Source organism: Onychostruthus taczanowskii, unplaced genomic scaffold, assembly GCF_017590055.1.
Source record: "Onychostruthus taczanowskii isolate IOZ18803 unplaced genomic scaffold, ASM1759005v1 scaffold705, whole genome shotgun sequence".
Classification (NCBI taxonomy): Eukaryota; Metazoa; Chordata; class Aves; order Passeriformes; family Passeridae; genus Onychostruthus; species Onychostruthus taczanowskii.
The window spans coordinates 1-15,534 of NW_024504843.1; the positions used below are offsets into that span (position 1 = coordinate 1).

Genomic DNA, 15,534 nt, shown 5'->3' on the forward strand with positions numbered 1-15,534 from the left:
CATTTCCCCCCATTCTATCTCTTTTTTTCCATTTTTTTCTCATTCTTTCCTGGTTTTTCCCTGTTTTCCCCCCATTTTTCTCCCATTTCCCCCATTTTATCTCTTTTTTCTCCCTTTTTTCCTCTTTTTCTCCCCTTTTTCCCCCCATTTCCCCCTGTTTTATCTCTTTTTTTTCTCATTTTTCCCCCATTTCCCCCATTTTTTCTCTTTTTTTCTCTCATTTTTGCCCATTTTCTCCCATTCTATCTCTTTTTTTCTGGTTTTTTCCCATTTTTTCCTGGTTTTTCCCTGTTTTTCCCCCATTTTTCTCCCATTTCCCCCATTTCTTCTCTTTTTTCTCTCATTTTCCCCCATTTCCCCCCATTTTTTCCCCGTTTCCCCCTGTTTTATTTCTTTTTTCTCTCATTTTTTCCCTATTTTTCCCCGTTTTTCCCCAGCCACCTCGGAGTGGCTGCGCTTCTTCGAGGACGCCGGGATCCCGCCGGGCCCCGCCCTGGGCTACGCCGTGGCCTTCGTGGACAACAGGTGGGGAGGGACCCCCGAATTGGGGGAGAGACCCCCGGGAATGGGGGGAGAGACCCCCAGAGAGACCCCCGGGAATGGGGGAAGAGACCCCCAGATTGGGGGGGAGAGACCCCCAGAGAGACCCCCGGGAATGGGGGGAGAGACCCCCGGAGAGACCCCCGGGAATGGGGGGAGAGACCCCCGGAGAGACCCCCGGGAATGGGGGGAGAGACCCCTGGAGAGACCCCTGGGAATGGGGGGAGAGACCCCCGGGAATGGGGGGGAGAGACACTCGGAGAGACCCCCGGGAATGGGGGGGAGAGACCCCTGGATTGGGGGGGAGAGACCCCTGGAGAGACCCCCAGGAATGGGGGGAGAGACCCCCAGGAATGGGGGAGAGACCCCCGGGAATGGGGGGGAGAGACCCCCGGGAATGGGAGGAGAGACCCCCAAAAATGGGGGGGAGAGACCCCCAGATTGGGGAGAGAGACCCCCAGGAATGGGGGGTGGATCCCTGGGTGGATCCGAGTGGATCCCATGGAAATCTGGGTGGATTCCTGTGGAATCTGGGTGGATCCCAGGCAGATCTGAGGGGTTCCGGGTGGATCCCTGGGTGGATCCCACGGGAAATTGGGTGGGTTTCCATGGAATCCAACTGGATCCCAGGTGGATCTGAGGTAATCTGGGTGGATCCCATGGAAATTTGGGTGGATTTCCGTGGAATCTGGGTGGATCCCAGGCAGAACTGAGGTAATCCAGGTGGACCCCGGGTGGATCCAAGTAGATCCCACAGAGATCTTGGGGGGTTTTGGTGGGATCTGGGTGGATCCAAGGCAGATCCAGGCAGATCTGAGGGAATCCAGGTGGATCCCTGTGAGATCCACGTGGATCGCAGTCAGAACTGAAGTTATCTAGGTGGATTCCAGTCAGAACTGAGTGGATCCGGGTGGATCCCTTTGAGGATCCTGGCGGATCCCAGTCAGAACTGACGTGATCTGGGTGGATCCCAGGCAGAACTGAGGGGATCCAGGTGGATCTGGGCAGATCCCAGGCAGATCCAGGCAGATCTGAAGGGATCTGGGCGGATCCCTGTGATGATCCGGGCAGATCCCAGTCAGAACCGAGTGGATCCGGGTGGATCCCTTTGAGGGTCCTGGCAGATCCCAGTCAGAAGTGACATGACCTGGGTGGATCCTTGTGAGGATCTGGGTGGATCCCAGTCAGAACTGAGGGGATCTGGGTGGATCCCAGTCAGAACTGAGGGGATCTGGGTGGATCCCAGTCAGAACTGAGGGGATCTGGGTGGACCCCTGTGAGTATCTGGGCAGATCCCAGTAAGAACCGAGGGGATCCAGGCGGATCCCAGCGGATCCCTTTGAGGATCCTGGCAGATCCCAGTCAGAACTGAGGGGTTCTGGGTGGATCCCAGTAAGAACTGAGGGGATCTGGGCGGATCCCTTTGAGGATCCTGGCAGATCCCCGTCAGAACTGACGTGATCTGGGTGGATCCCAGTAAGAACTGAGGGGATCTGGGTGGATCCCAGTAAGAACTGAAGGGATTTGGGTGGATCCCTGTGAGTATCTGGGCAGATCCCCGTCAGAACCGAGGGGATCCAGGTGGATCCCGGCGGATCCCTTTGAGGATCTGGGCAGATCCCAGTCAGAGCTGAAGTTATCTGGGTGGACCCCAGTAAGAACTATGGGGATCTGGGTGGATCCCAGTAATAACTATGGGGATCTGGGTGGATCCCTGTGAGGATCCGGGCGGGTCCCAGTCAGAACTGAGGGGATCCGTGTGGATCCCGGGCAGATCCCTTTGAGGATCCTGGCAGATCCCAGTCAGAAGTGACGTGATCTGGGTGGATCCCAGTCAGAACTGAGGGGATCTGGGTGGATCCCAGTAAGAACTGAAGGGATCTGGGTGGATCCCTGTGAGTATCTGGGCAGATCCCCGTCAGAACTGAGGGGATCCAGGCGGATCCCAGCGGATCCCTCTGAGGATCCTGGCAGATCCCAGTCAGAACTGAAGAGATCTGGGTGGATCCCAGTAAGAACTATGGGGATCTGGGTGGATCCCTGTGAGGATCCAGGCAGATCCCCGTCAGAACCGAGCGGATCCGGGTGGATCCGGGCGGATCCCTTTGAGGATCCCGGCAGATCCCGGCCTTTTCCCCGCAGGATCCACAAGAACATGCTGCTGGACCTGACCAAGGAGCTGATGAAGGAGCTGGGCATCACCGTGGTGGGCGACGTCATCGCCATCCTGCGCCACGCCAAGGTGGTCCACAGGCAGGTAGGGGATCCCCCGGGATCCGCCGGGATCCACCGGGATCCGGGAACCCCCCCAAACCTCCGTGTTTCCCGCAGGAAATGTGCCGGGCGGCCTCGGAGTCGCTGCAGCCCGAGGCTGCGGGGGGATCCCGGCGGGATCGTGATCGGGATCAGCGGGATCACAGCCGGGATCACGGCCGGGATCCCTGCGGGGCCGCCGGGAGGATGATCACCAACAGCCTGAGCCGGGATCCCGCCCCCCGTGCCCCCCGCAACCCCCCCGGCGCCGGGATCTCCGTCACCGTCCCCAACGGCGCCGGTAAGGACGGGCTGGGGGATCCCTCAGGGATCCGCTGTGGGGCTGGGGAGCCCGGGGGGAGATCAAGTGATCCAGAGGGAGCTGGGATCCACTCAGAGTGATTGGGGAGGAGCTGGGGTTAATCCAAGGGGATCAGGGTGGGGCTGGGATCGATCCAGAGGGATCAGGGAGGGCACGATCCCTCAGGGATCCGCTGTGGGGCTGTGGTCTCCAACGGGGCTTTGCCCACCCAGAATGTCCCCCCCAATGGGGTTCAGGGGAGTGGTGGATCCCTCAGGGATCCACTGTGGGGCTGGGGTCCCCAGCAGGGCTTTTCCCACCCGGAATGTCCCCCCCAATGGGAGGGGGCTGGGGGATCCCTCAGGGATCTGCTGTGGGGCTGGGGAGCCCGGGGGAGGGCAGGGGGGCGGAGATCAAGTGATCCAGAGGGAGCTGGGATCCACTCAGAGTGATCGGGGAGGAGCTGGGGTTAATCCAAGGGGATCAGGGTGGGGCTGGGATCGATCCAGAGGGATCAGGGAGGGCACAGGGATCCGCTGTGGGGCTGGGGTCTCCAACGGGGCTTTGCCCACCCGGAATGTCCCCCCTGGTGGGATCGAGGGGAGTGGGGGATCCCTCAGGGATCCGCTGTGGGGCTGGGGTCTCCAACGGGGCTTTGCCCACCCGGAATGTCCCCCCTGGTGGGATCGAGGGGAGTGGGGGATCCCTCAGGGATCCGCTGTGGGGCTGTGGTCTCCAACGGGGCTTTGCCCACCCAGAATGTCCCCCCCAATGGGGTTCAGGGGAGTGGTGGATCCCTCAGGGATCCACTGTGGGGCTGGGGTCCCCAGCAGGGCTTTTCCCACCCGGAATGTCCCCCCCAATGGGAGGGGGCTGGGGGATCCCTCAGGGATCTGCTGTGGGGCTGGGGAGCCCGGGGGAGGGCAGGGGGGCGGAGATCAAGTGATCCAGAGGGAGCTGGGATCCACTCTGACCGGGATCCGCCGGGATCCGCTGGGATCTGCCGGGACTGACGGCGGGACGGGGATCCCGGGGATCTGGTGGGACTGACAGCGGGAATGGGAATCCTGCTGGATCCACTGGGATCCCTCTGGAATCAGCGGGGATCTGCTGGGACTGACAGCAGGAATGGGAATCCTCGTGCGTCTGCTGGGATCTGCTGGGACTGATGGCGGGACGGGGATCCCGGGGATCTGGTGGGAGTGGGGATCCCGCTTGATCCCCTGGGATCCCTCCGGAATAAACAGGGATCTGATGGGACTGACAGCAGTAATGGGGATCCACTGGATCCGCTGGGATCTGCTGGGACTGATGGCGGGACGGGGATCCCGGGGATCTGGTGGGAGTGGGGATCCCGCTTGATCCCCTGGGATCCCTCCGGAATAAACAGGGATCTGATGGGACTGACAGCAGGAATGGGAATCCGGCTGGATCTGGTGGGATCTGATGGGACTGACGGCGGGAATGGGAATCCAGCTGGATCCGCTGGGATCTGATGGGACTGACAGAACGGGGATCCCTGGGATCCACTGGGAGTGGGATCCCATTGGACCCATCGGGATCCCTCTGGAATCAGCGGGAATCTGCTGGGACTGACAGCAGTAATGGGAATCCAGCTGGATCCACTGGGATCTGCTGCGACTAGCAGTGGGGATGGGGATCCCGGGGATCCACTGGGAGCGGGGATCCCGCTGGATCTGCTGGGATCCCTCTGGAATCAGCAGGAATCTGCTGGGACTGGCAGCAGTGGATCCCTGGGACCCTGGGAATGGGAATCTTGTTGGGATCAACACCAGGAGATCCCAAGAATGGGAATCCTGCTGGGATGGGGATCCCAGAGATCACAGGAATCCTGCCAGGATCGATGGCAGGGGATTCTGGGAGCGGGGATCCCACTGGGTCCACTGGGATCCCCCCGGAATCAGCGGGAGGCGGCGCCGCCGCCCAAGCGGCGCCGGGTGACGGCCGAGGCCGAGGGCAAGTACGTGATCTCGCTGCCCAAGGGCACCACGGCCCGCAGCCGCCGGATCCTGCGCCTGCCGGCGGCACCAGGTACGCCCCGGGGGATCCCGGTGGATCCCGGTGGATCCCGGTGGATCCCGGCTTCTGCACTCCCAGATTTCCCCCGCTGGATCCCGAGTTTTCCCTGATGGATCCCAGCGTTCTTCCCTGGTGGAGCCTCAGTTTCCCCTCCTGGATCCCCAATTTCCCTTCCTGGATCCCAAATTCCCAGATCCCAGATTTTTCCTTCCTGGATCCCAAAATTCCCTTCCTAGATCCCAAATTTCCCCTCCTGGATCCCAAATTCCTAGATCCCGGATTTTCCCTCCTGGACCCCAAAATTCCCTTCCTAGATCCCAGATTTCCCCTCCTGGATCCCCAATTTCCCTTCCTGGATCCCAAATTCCCAGATCCCAGATTTCCCTTTCTGGATCCCAAATTTTTTCTCCCAGATCCCAAGTTTTCCTTGCTCCATCCCTGATTTCTTCTGGATCCCAAAATTCCCTTCCTGGATCCCAAATTCCCCTCCCACATCCCAAATTTCTCCTCCCACATCCCAAATTTCTTTACCCAGATCCCAGATTTTTCTTCCTGGATCCCCAATTTCTCCTGGATCCCAAAATTCCCTTCCTGGGAAAGGGGGAGGATCCTAAATCTCCCCATTTTCCCCCCAAATTCTCCCCATTTGTCCCCAAAATCCCCCATTTTTCCCCCAAAATCCCCCGTTTTTCCCCAAAATCCCCCATGTTTTCCCCAAAATCCCCCATTTTTTCCCCAAAATTCCCCATATTACACCAAAATCCCCCATTTTCCCCCAAAATCCCCCCTTTTCCCCCAAAATCCCCCATGTTTTCCCCAAAATCCCCCATTTTTTCCCCAAAATTCCCCATATTACACCAAAATCCCCCATTCATTTTCCCCCAAAACCCCCCCTTTTCCCCCAAAATCCCCCATTTTCCCCAAAATCCCCCATTTTCCCCCCAAACCCACAGGTCTGGGCCGGCCGTCGGTGTTCGAGCGCCTCGGGGCCGAGGCCAAAGCGGCCGCAGCCGCCGGGGGGAAGGTGAGGGGGGATCCGGGGGGATCCCGAGGGATCCAGGGTGGGGGTCCGAGGCCGAGGGCAAGTACGTGATCTCGCTGCCCAAGGGCACCACGGCCCGCAGCCGCCGGATCCTGCGCCTGCCGGCGGCACCAGGTACGCCCGGGGGGATCCCGGGGGATCCCGGTGGATCCCGGTGGATCCCGGATTCTGCACTCCCAGGTTTCCCCTGCTGGATCCCGAGTTTTCCCCGATGGATCCCAGAGTTCCCTGGTGGAGCCTCAGTTTCCCCTCCTGGATCCCCATTTTCCCTTCCCGGATCTCAAATTCCCAGATCCCAGATTTTTCCCTCCTGGATCCCAAAATTCCCTTCCTAGATCCCAGATTCCCCCTCCTGGATCCCAAATTTCCCCTCCTGGATCCCAAATTCCCAGATCCCAGATTTTTCCCTCCTGGTTCCTGGACCCCAAAATTCCCTTCCTGGACCCCAAAATTGCCTTCCTGGATCCCAGATTCCCCCTCCTGGATCCCCAATTTCCCTTCCTGGATCCCAAATTCCCAGATCCCAGATTTCCCCTCCTGGATCCCAAAATTCCCTTCCTGGACCCCAAAATTCCCTTCCTGGATCCCAGATTCCCCCTTCTGGATCCCCAATTTCCCTTCCTGGATCCCAAATTCCCAGATCCCAGATTTCCCCTCCTGGATCCCAAAATTCTGTTCCTGGACCCCAAAATTCCCTTCCTAGATCCCGGATTCCCCCTCCTGGATCCCAAATTTCCCCTCCTGGATCCCAAATTCCCAGATCCCAGATTTCCCCTCCTGGATCCCAAAATTCTGTTCCTGGACCCCAAAATTCCCTTCCTAGATCCCGGATTCCCCCTCCTGGATCCCAAATTTCCCCTCCTGGATCCCAAATTCCCAGATCCCAGATTTCCCCTCCTGGATCCCAAAATTGCCTTTCTAGATCCCAGATTCCCCCTCCTGGATCCCCATTTTTCCTTCCCGGATCCCAAATTCCCAGATCCCAGATATTCCGTCCTGGATCCCCAATTTCCCTTCCTGGATCCCAAATTCCCAGATCCCAGATTTCCTTTCCTGGATCCCAAAATTCCCTTCCTGGACCCCAAAATTCCCTTCCTAGATCCCAGATTCCTCCTCCTGGATCCCAAATTTCCCTTCCTGGATCCCAAATTCCCAGATCCCAGATTTCCCTTCCTGAACCCCAAAATTCCCTTCCTGGACCCCAAAATTCCCTTCCTAGATCCCAGGTTCCCCCTCCTGGATCCCCAATTTCCCTTCCTGGATCCCAAATTCCCAGATCCCAGATTTCCCTTCCTGAACCCCAAAATTCCCTTCCTGGACCCCAAAATTCCCTTCCTAGATCCCAGGTTCCCCCTCCTGGATCCCCAATTTCCCTTCCTGGATCCCAAATTCCCAGATCCCAGATTTCCCTTCTTGGATCCCAAAATTCCCTTCTTGGATCCCAAATTTCTCCTCCCAGATCCCAGGTTTTCCTTCCTGGATCCTCAATTTCTTCTGGATCCCAAAATTCCCTTCCCGGATCCTCACTTTCTCCTCTCAGATCCCAAATTTCTCTTCCCAGATCCCAAATTTTCTTTCCTGGATCCCCAATTTCTCCTGGACCCCAAATTTCTCCTCCCAGATCCCAAATTTCTCCTCCTGGATCCCAAAATTCCCCTCCCAGATCCCAAATTTCTCTTCTCAGATCCCAAATTTCTCCTCCCACATCCCAAATTTCTTTACCCAGATCCCAGATTTTTCTTCCTGGATCCCCAATTTCTCCTGGATCCCAAAATTCCCTTCCTGGGAAAGGGGGAGGATCCTAAATCTCCCCATTTTCCCCCCAAATTCTCCCCATTTTCCCCCCAAATTCTCCCCATTTAAGGATCCAGGATCCAGGGGAGGTGGAATCCATGGGCAGAAGGATCCAGGATCCCGAGGGGCGGGCGGGATCCGGTCAGGAATGGCAATCCAGGATCCCCCTCCCCTCCGCAGCCCTCGGGGGTCTTCAGCCGCCTGGGCGCCGCCCCGGACGGCCCCGACCCCGCCGACCCCGCCCATCCCGCCGGCGATCCGGCGGATCCCGAGGCGCTGCCGTACGCCGGCGTGCTGAAGAAGCGCCGGGAATGTTCCGGAACGTCGGCGTCGGCGGCGCAGGACGGGGCCGTGTCCAGCTCGGGGGGCGCCTGGGGCTGCGGCCACGTCAGCTCCAGCAGCGGCTCCGGCGGCGGCGCCCGCAGCGTCTTCCGCAGGCTGGGCCGCAAACCCGATTGACCGGGATCCGCCGGGATCCGCCGGGATCCGCCGGGACTGACGGGGGGACGGGGATCCCGGGGATCCGCTGGGAGCGCCCCGGAATCGGCGGGGATCTGCTATGACTGACGGCAGGAATGGGAATCCTGCTGGATCCACTGGGATCTGCTGGGACTGATGGCAAGAACAGGGATCCCGGGGATCTGGTGGGAGTGGGGATCCTGCTGGATCCGCTAGGATCCCCCCAGAATCAGCAGGAATCTGCGGGGACTGACAGCAGGAATGGGAATCCTGCTGGATCTGATGGGATCTGATGGGATCTGCTGGGACTGACAGCGGGAATGGGAATTCGGCTGGATCCGCTGGGATCTGATGGGACTGACAATGGGGATGGGGATCCTGGGGATCCACTGGGAGTGGGGATCCTGCTGGACCCGCTGGGATCCCTCTGGAATTGGCAGGAATCTGCTGGGACTGACAGAATGGGGATCCTGCTGGGATCAATGCCAGGGGATCCTGGGAGCAGGGATCCCACTGGCTCTGCTGGGATCCCCCCAGAATCAGTGGGAATCTGCTGGGACTGACAGAATGGGGATCCTGCTGGGATCAATGCCAGGGGATCCTGGGAGCAGGGATCCCACTGGCTCTGCTGGGATCCCCCCAGAATCAGTGGGAATCTGCTGGGACTGGCAGCAGTGGATCCCTAGGATCCCGGGAATGGGAATCTTGCTGGGATAGGGATCCCAGAGATCCCAGGAATCCTGCTGGGATCGATGCCGGGGGATTCTGGGAGCGGGGATCCCACTGGATCCACTCGGATCCCCCTGGAATCAGCGGGAAAATGCTGGGACTGGCAGCAGTGGATCCCTAGGATCCCGGGAATGGGAATCTTGCTGGGATAGGGATCCCAGAGATCCCAGGAATCCTGCTGGGATCGATGCCGGGGGATTCTGGGAGCGGGGATCCCACTGGATCCACTCGGATCCCCCTGGAATCAGCGGGAAAATGCTGGGACTGGCAGCAGTGGATCCCTAGGATCCCGGGAATGGGAATCTTGCTGGGATAGGGATCCCAGAGATCCCAGGAATCCTGCTGGGATCGATGCCGGGGGATTCTGGGAGCGGGGATCCCACTGGATCCACTGGGATCCCCCTGGAATCAGCGGGAATATGCTGGGACTGGCAGCAGTGGATCCCTGGGATCCCAGGAACGGGAATCTTGTTGGGATCAACACCAGGAATGGGAATCCTGCTGGGATGGGGATCCCAGGGATCCTGCTGGGATCGATGCCAGGGGATCCTGGGAGTGGAAATGCCGCTGGATCCACTGAGATCCCCCCGGAACCGGCTGGGATCTGCTGGGACTGGCAGCAGTGGATCCCTGGGATCCCGGGAATGGGAATCCTGCTGGGATGGGGATCCCAGAGATCCCAGGAATCCTGCTGGGATCAATGCCAGGGGATCCTGGGAGCGGGGATCCCGCTGGATCCACTGGGATCCCCCAGAACCGGCTGGGATCTGCTGGGACTGGCAGCAGTGGATCCCTGGGATCCCGGGAATGGGAATCCTGCTGGGATAGGGATCCCAGAGATCACAGGAATCCTGCTGGGATCGATGCCAGGGGATCCTGGGAGCGGGGATCCCGCTGGATCCACTGGGATCCCCCAGAACCGGCTGGGATCTGCTGGGACTGGCAGCAGTGGATCCCTGGGATCCCGGGAATGGGAATCCTGCTGGGATAGGGATCCCAGAGATCACAGGAATCCTGCTGGGATCGATGCCAGGGGATTCTGGGAGCGGGGATCCCACTGGATCCACTGGGATCCCCCTGGAATCAGCGGGAATATGCTGGGACTGACAGCAGTGGATCCCTGGGATCCCAGGAATGGGAATCTTGTTGGGATCAACACCAGGAATGGGAATCCTGCTGGGATCGATGCCAGAGGATCCTGGGAGTGGAAATGCCGCTGGATCCACTGAGATCCCCCCGGAACCGGCTGGGATCTGCTGGGAATGGCAGCAGTGGATCCCTGGGATCCTGGGAACGGGAATCTTGTTGGGATCAACACCAGGAGATCCCAAGAATGGGAATCCTGCTGGGATGGGGATCCCAGAGATCACAGGAATCCTGCCAGGATCGATGGCAGGGGATTCTGGGAGCGGGGATCCCACTGGGTCCACTGGGATCCCCCCGGAATCAGCGGGGAATCTGCTGGGACTGGCAGCAGTGGATCCCTGGGATCCCAGGAACGGGAATCCTGCTGGGATCAACACCAGGGGATCCCAAGAGTGGGAATCCTGCTGGGATGGGGATCCCAAGGATCCTGCTGGGATCGATGCCAGGGGATCCTGGGAGCGGGGATCCCGCTGGATCCACTGGGATCCCCCGGAACCGGCTGGGATCTGCTGGGACTGGCAGCAGTGGATCCCTGGGATCCCGGGAATGGGAATCCTGCTGGGATAGGGATCCCAGAGATCACAGGAATCCTGCTGGGATCGATGCCAGGGGATTCTGGGAGCGGGGATCCCACTGGATCCACTGGGATCCCCCTGGAATCAGCGGGAATATGCTGGGACTGACAGCAGTGGATCCCTGGGATCCCAGGAATGGGAATCTTGTTGGGATCAACACCAGGAATGGGAATCCTGCTGGGATCGATGCCAGAGGATCCTGGGAGTGGAAATGCCGCTGGATCCACTGAGATCCCCCCGGAACCGGCTGGGATCTGCTGGGACTGGCAGCAGTGGATCCCTGGGATCCCAGGAACGGGAATCTTGTTGGGATCAACACCAGGGGATCCCAAGAGTGGGAATCCTGCTGGGATGGGGATCCCTGGGATCCTGCCGGGATCGATGCCAGAGGATCCCGGGAGCGGGGAATGCCGCTGGATCCACTGAGATCCCCTCGGAACCGGCTGGGATCTGCTGGGACTGGCAGCAGTGGATCCCTGGGATCCCGGGAATGGGAATCCTGCTGGGATGGGGATCCCAGAGATCCCAGGAATCCTGCTGGGATCAATGCCAGGGGATCCACTGGGAGTGAGGATCCCGCTGGATCCGCTGGGACCCCCCTGGGATCTGCTGGGACTGGCAGCAGTGGATCCCTGGGATCCCGGGAATGGGAATCCTGCTGGGATGGGGATCCCAGGAATCCTGCCGGGATCGATGCCAGGGGATCCACTGGGAGTGAGGATCCCGCTGGATCCACTGGGATCCCCCTGGGATCTGCTGGGATCTGCACCAGGGATCCCAGGAATGCTGGAGCCGGGGTCGTGCTGGGATCGATCCTGGGGGATCCCTCGGGAATCGAGGGCAGATCCCGGGCGGAACTGGATCCGCTGGGATCCGCTGGGATCTGCACCAGGGATCCCAGGAATGCTGGAGCCGGGGTCGTGCTGGGATCGATCCTGGGGGATCCCTCGGGAATCGAGGGCAGATCCCGGGCGGATCCCGTGGGAACCGAGAGTGGATCCCCCGACAAAGGGGATCCCACAAGCCCAGATCCCCTGGGAAAGGGAGGATCCCGCCAGGAATCCAGAGTGGATCCCCTGGAAAAGGGCGGATCCCCCCCAAAAATCCCGTCCCGATCCCTTGGCAAAGGGCGGATCCCGTGGGTGGATCCCGGCGCAGATCCCGAGGCCAAACCAGCACCAAAATCTCCTTTTTTCCCCCCAATTTTCCCTTCCCCCGAGCGTTTTTTGGGGTTTTGGGGTTCCAGGCACAAAACCCCACCCAGAGTTGGATTTTTAATCCCATTTTCCCAAATTTTTAATCCCATTTTCTGGATTTTAATGGATTTTTAATCCATTTTCCTGGATTTTAATCCAGTTTTCCTGGACTTTAATCCCATTTTCCCAGATTTTTAATCCCATTTTCCTGGATTTTAATCCCATTTCCCAAATTTTTAATCCCATTTTCCGGCATTTTAATCCCATTTTCTTGGACTTTAATCCCATTTTCTGGATTTTAAATCCCATTTCCCAAATTTTTAATCTCATTTTCCCAGATTTTTAATCCCATTTTCTTGGGTTTTCACCCCCCCAAAAATTTTTATTCCAAAAAAATTTTACTCCAAAAATTATTTCTGGAGGGATTTTGGGAGAAACTTCCCCCCAAAAAAACCCCCAAACCCAGGTGCTCAAAACACCCCAAAATTGCCTTAATTTGTGGATTTTTCCTCCAGAACCCCCAAAATTCCTCATTTCCCACAAATTCCTTCCTCTCTCTCACCACAAACCCCAAAAAGCTGCTTTTTTCCCCCAAAATGAGTTCGGGGCAGGAGGTTTTTAATCGGGAAAAAAAAGGAAAATTGGGATTTTTTTCCGTTTACTTCGGGTTTTTTCCCCAAATTTTGTTCTGGATTTTAATGGATTTTTAATCCATTTTCCTGGATTTTAATCCAATTTTCCAGGACTTTAATCCCATTTTCCCAGATTTTTAATCCCATTTTCCCAGATTTTAATCCCATTTTCTGGATTTTAATCCCATTTCCCAGATTTTAATCCCATTTTCCTGGATTTTAATCCCATTTCCCAAATTTTTAATCCCATTTTCCCGCATTTTAATCCCATTTTCTTGGACTTTAATCCCATTTTCTGGATTTTAAATCCCATTTCCCAAATTTTTAATCTCATTTTCCCAGATTTTTAATCCCATTTTCTTGGGTTTTCACCCCCCCAAAAATTTTTATTCCAAAAAAATTTTACTCCAAAAATTATTTCTGGGAGGGATTTTGGGAGAAACTTCCCCCCCCCAAAAAACCCCAAACCCAGGTGCTCAAAACACCCCAAAATTGCCTTAATTTGTGGATTTTTCCTCCAGAACCCCCAAAATTTCTCATTTCCCACAAATTCCTTCCTCTCTCTCACCACAAACCCCAAAAAGCTGCTTTTTTCCCCCCATTTTCCCAAATTTTGAATCCCATTTTCTGGATTTTAATCCCATTTCCCGGATTTTAATCCCATTTCCCAAATTTTTAGTCTCATTTTCCCAGATTTTGAATCCCATTTTCTCGGGTTTTCACCCCCAAAAAAAAATTTTTATTCCAAAAAAATTTTACTCCAAAAATTATTTCTGGGAGGGATTTTGGGAGAAACTTCCCCCCCCCAAAAAACCCCAAACCCAGGTGCTCAAAACACCCCAAAATTGCCTTAATTTGTGGATTTTTCCTCCAGAACCCCCAAAAAAAAAACCCCCAAACCCAGGTGCTCAAAACACCCCAAAATTGCCTTAATTTGTGGATTTTTCCTCCAGAACCCCCAAAATTCCTCATTTCCCACAAATTCCTTCCTCTCTCTCACCACAAACCCCAAAAAGCTGCTTTTTTCCCCGAAAATGAGTTGGGGGCAGGAGGTTTTTAATCAGGAAAAAAAAGGAAAATTGGGATTTTTTTCCGTTTACTTCGGGTTTTTTCCCCAAATTTTGGATTTTTTTCCCTCCACTTTTTGGTTTTCCCCCCAGATTTGAAATCTTCCCTTTCAGTTTTGCATTTTTCCCCAAATTTGGGATTTTTTTTCCCCTTCACTTTATGTTTCCCCCCCAAATTTGGGATTTTTTTTTTTTGTTTTTCCCCCTCACTTTGTGGCTTTTTTCCCCGAATTTGGGATTTTCCCCCCCCAAATTCCAGCGGGGGATTTCACTGCGCTTGGGGTGAATTCTCGCGGTTTTTTCCGCTTCTCGCGGGAGCTTTTTTTTCCGGCAATAAAAGAGTGAAAGTGTCCATTTACTTCGTATTTTTTCCCCAAATTTTGGAATTTTTTCCCTCCACTTTTTGGTTTTCCCCCCAGATTTGAAACTTTTCCCCTCTATTTTATGTTTTTCCCCAAATTTGGGATTTTTTTTTCCCCTTCACTTTATGTTTTCCCCCCCAAATTTGGAATTTTTTTTGTTTTTCCCCTCACTTTGTGGCTTTTTTCCCCGAATTTGGGATTTCCCCCCCCAAATTCCAGCGGGGGATTTCACTGCGCTTGGGGTGAATTCTCGCGGTTTTTTCCGCTTCTCGCGGGAGCTTTTTTTTCCGGCAATAAAAGAGTGAAAGTGTTAATAAACGCTAATTTATGCAGATCTATGGAAGCGCATGCAAATGAGCTTTGATTGACGGGGGGGAGTTGGCGCCCTCTAGCGGACGGGAAGCCCGTCCCGCCTCTCGCTGGTTAACCCCGCCCTCTATTACGTCATAGCCACGCCCCCTCGCGGCCTGCGCGCGCGCGGGGTCTCCCCTCACGGCCGCCCCTCCCCCCCGCGCTGTTTTCCTTCCGCCGCCGCTTTTTTTTTTTTTTTTTTTTTTTTTTTTTTTTTTTTTTTTTTTCCGGGGCGGAAAGAAGGACGGAACGGAACCGGGACTGGGGGGGAGGGAGGAAATTTTAAAAAAAACCCCAAAACTTGAGGGTCCCGGGATGAGCGGCCGGAACCGGCCGGGCCTGCGGCGTCCATGACAGGTGAGAGGAGTCGCTGGGTTCCCCCCCGCGCCGCGCAATGGGCTCGCCCGGCTCCCCTGAGGGGCAGCGGGGGCCGCACCACCCGCGCGCCGCCGGAGGGGGGCGCCGCGTTTTTCCCCCCTTCTGGAGGGAGGGAATGGGCTCGTCCCGTTCGTGAGGAGGGGTCGGCCACGAGTGGGGGGATGGGGGGGACACGCGGGGACATTCGGGGACACGCGGGGACAACGCGGGTTCCCCCCCTCCGTGACCTTGCTGTGGTTCCGCCCGCTGCCGTTCCGTTCGCTTCTGTGCGGAGCGAACCACTGGTGAAACGGGGGGGGGGCTGGGGGCGTTCTCTGGGTGTCCCCCTCCCCAAATCCCCCCTCGGGAGGTGTCACATTCACCGCCAGCCCCTCAGGGACCCCTCCCCAAATTCCGGCCCAAATTCCCCCCCAAAATCCCAAATTTCCCAAATTTCCCTTTTCCTCCCCCAAACCCCCATTTTGGGCCGTTTTCACCCCAATTTTTCGGCCCCAGGAGGAGCCGGCGCCGGGAGCTGCCCTCAGATCCGGATCCGGCGCTCGGGTACGGCCGGGGGCGTGGTCCCGCCTTTAATTGGGGTCGTTAACGAGGGGGGAAATGAGCCCCGGGTCTCCCCTGTCCTCGTCGGGTCCCAAAATCCCCAAATCCTGTGGGATCCACCCCAAAATC

The 15,534-nt window shown here is 56.9% G+C and overlaps 1 protein-coding gene across 1 annotated transcript; it reads left to right on the forward strand.

Moving 5' to 3' along the window:
* Positions 1-437: 437 nt before the first annotated feature.
* Positions 438-8,429, forward strand: CUNH19orf47 (chromosome unknown C19orf47 homolog; the record flags this gene model as incomplete). Its single annotated transcript, XM_041422077.1, has 6 exons — positions 438-525; positions 2,683-2,797; positions 2,872-3,174; positions 5,020-5,146; positions 6,088-6,158; positions 8,151-8,429. Coding segments are annotated over 6 exons (983 nt in total), but the record flags the coding sequence as incomplete, so codon positions are not given.
* Positions 8,430-15,534: the final 7,105 nt, after the last annotated feature.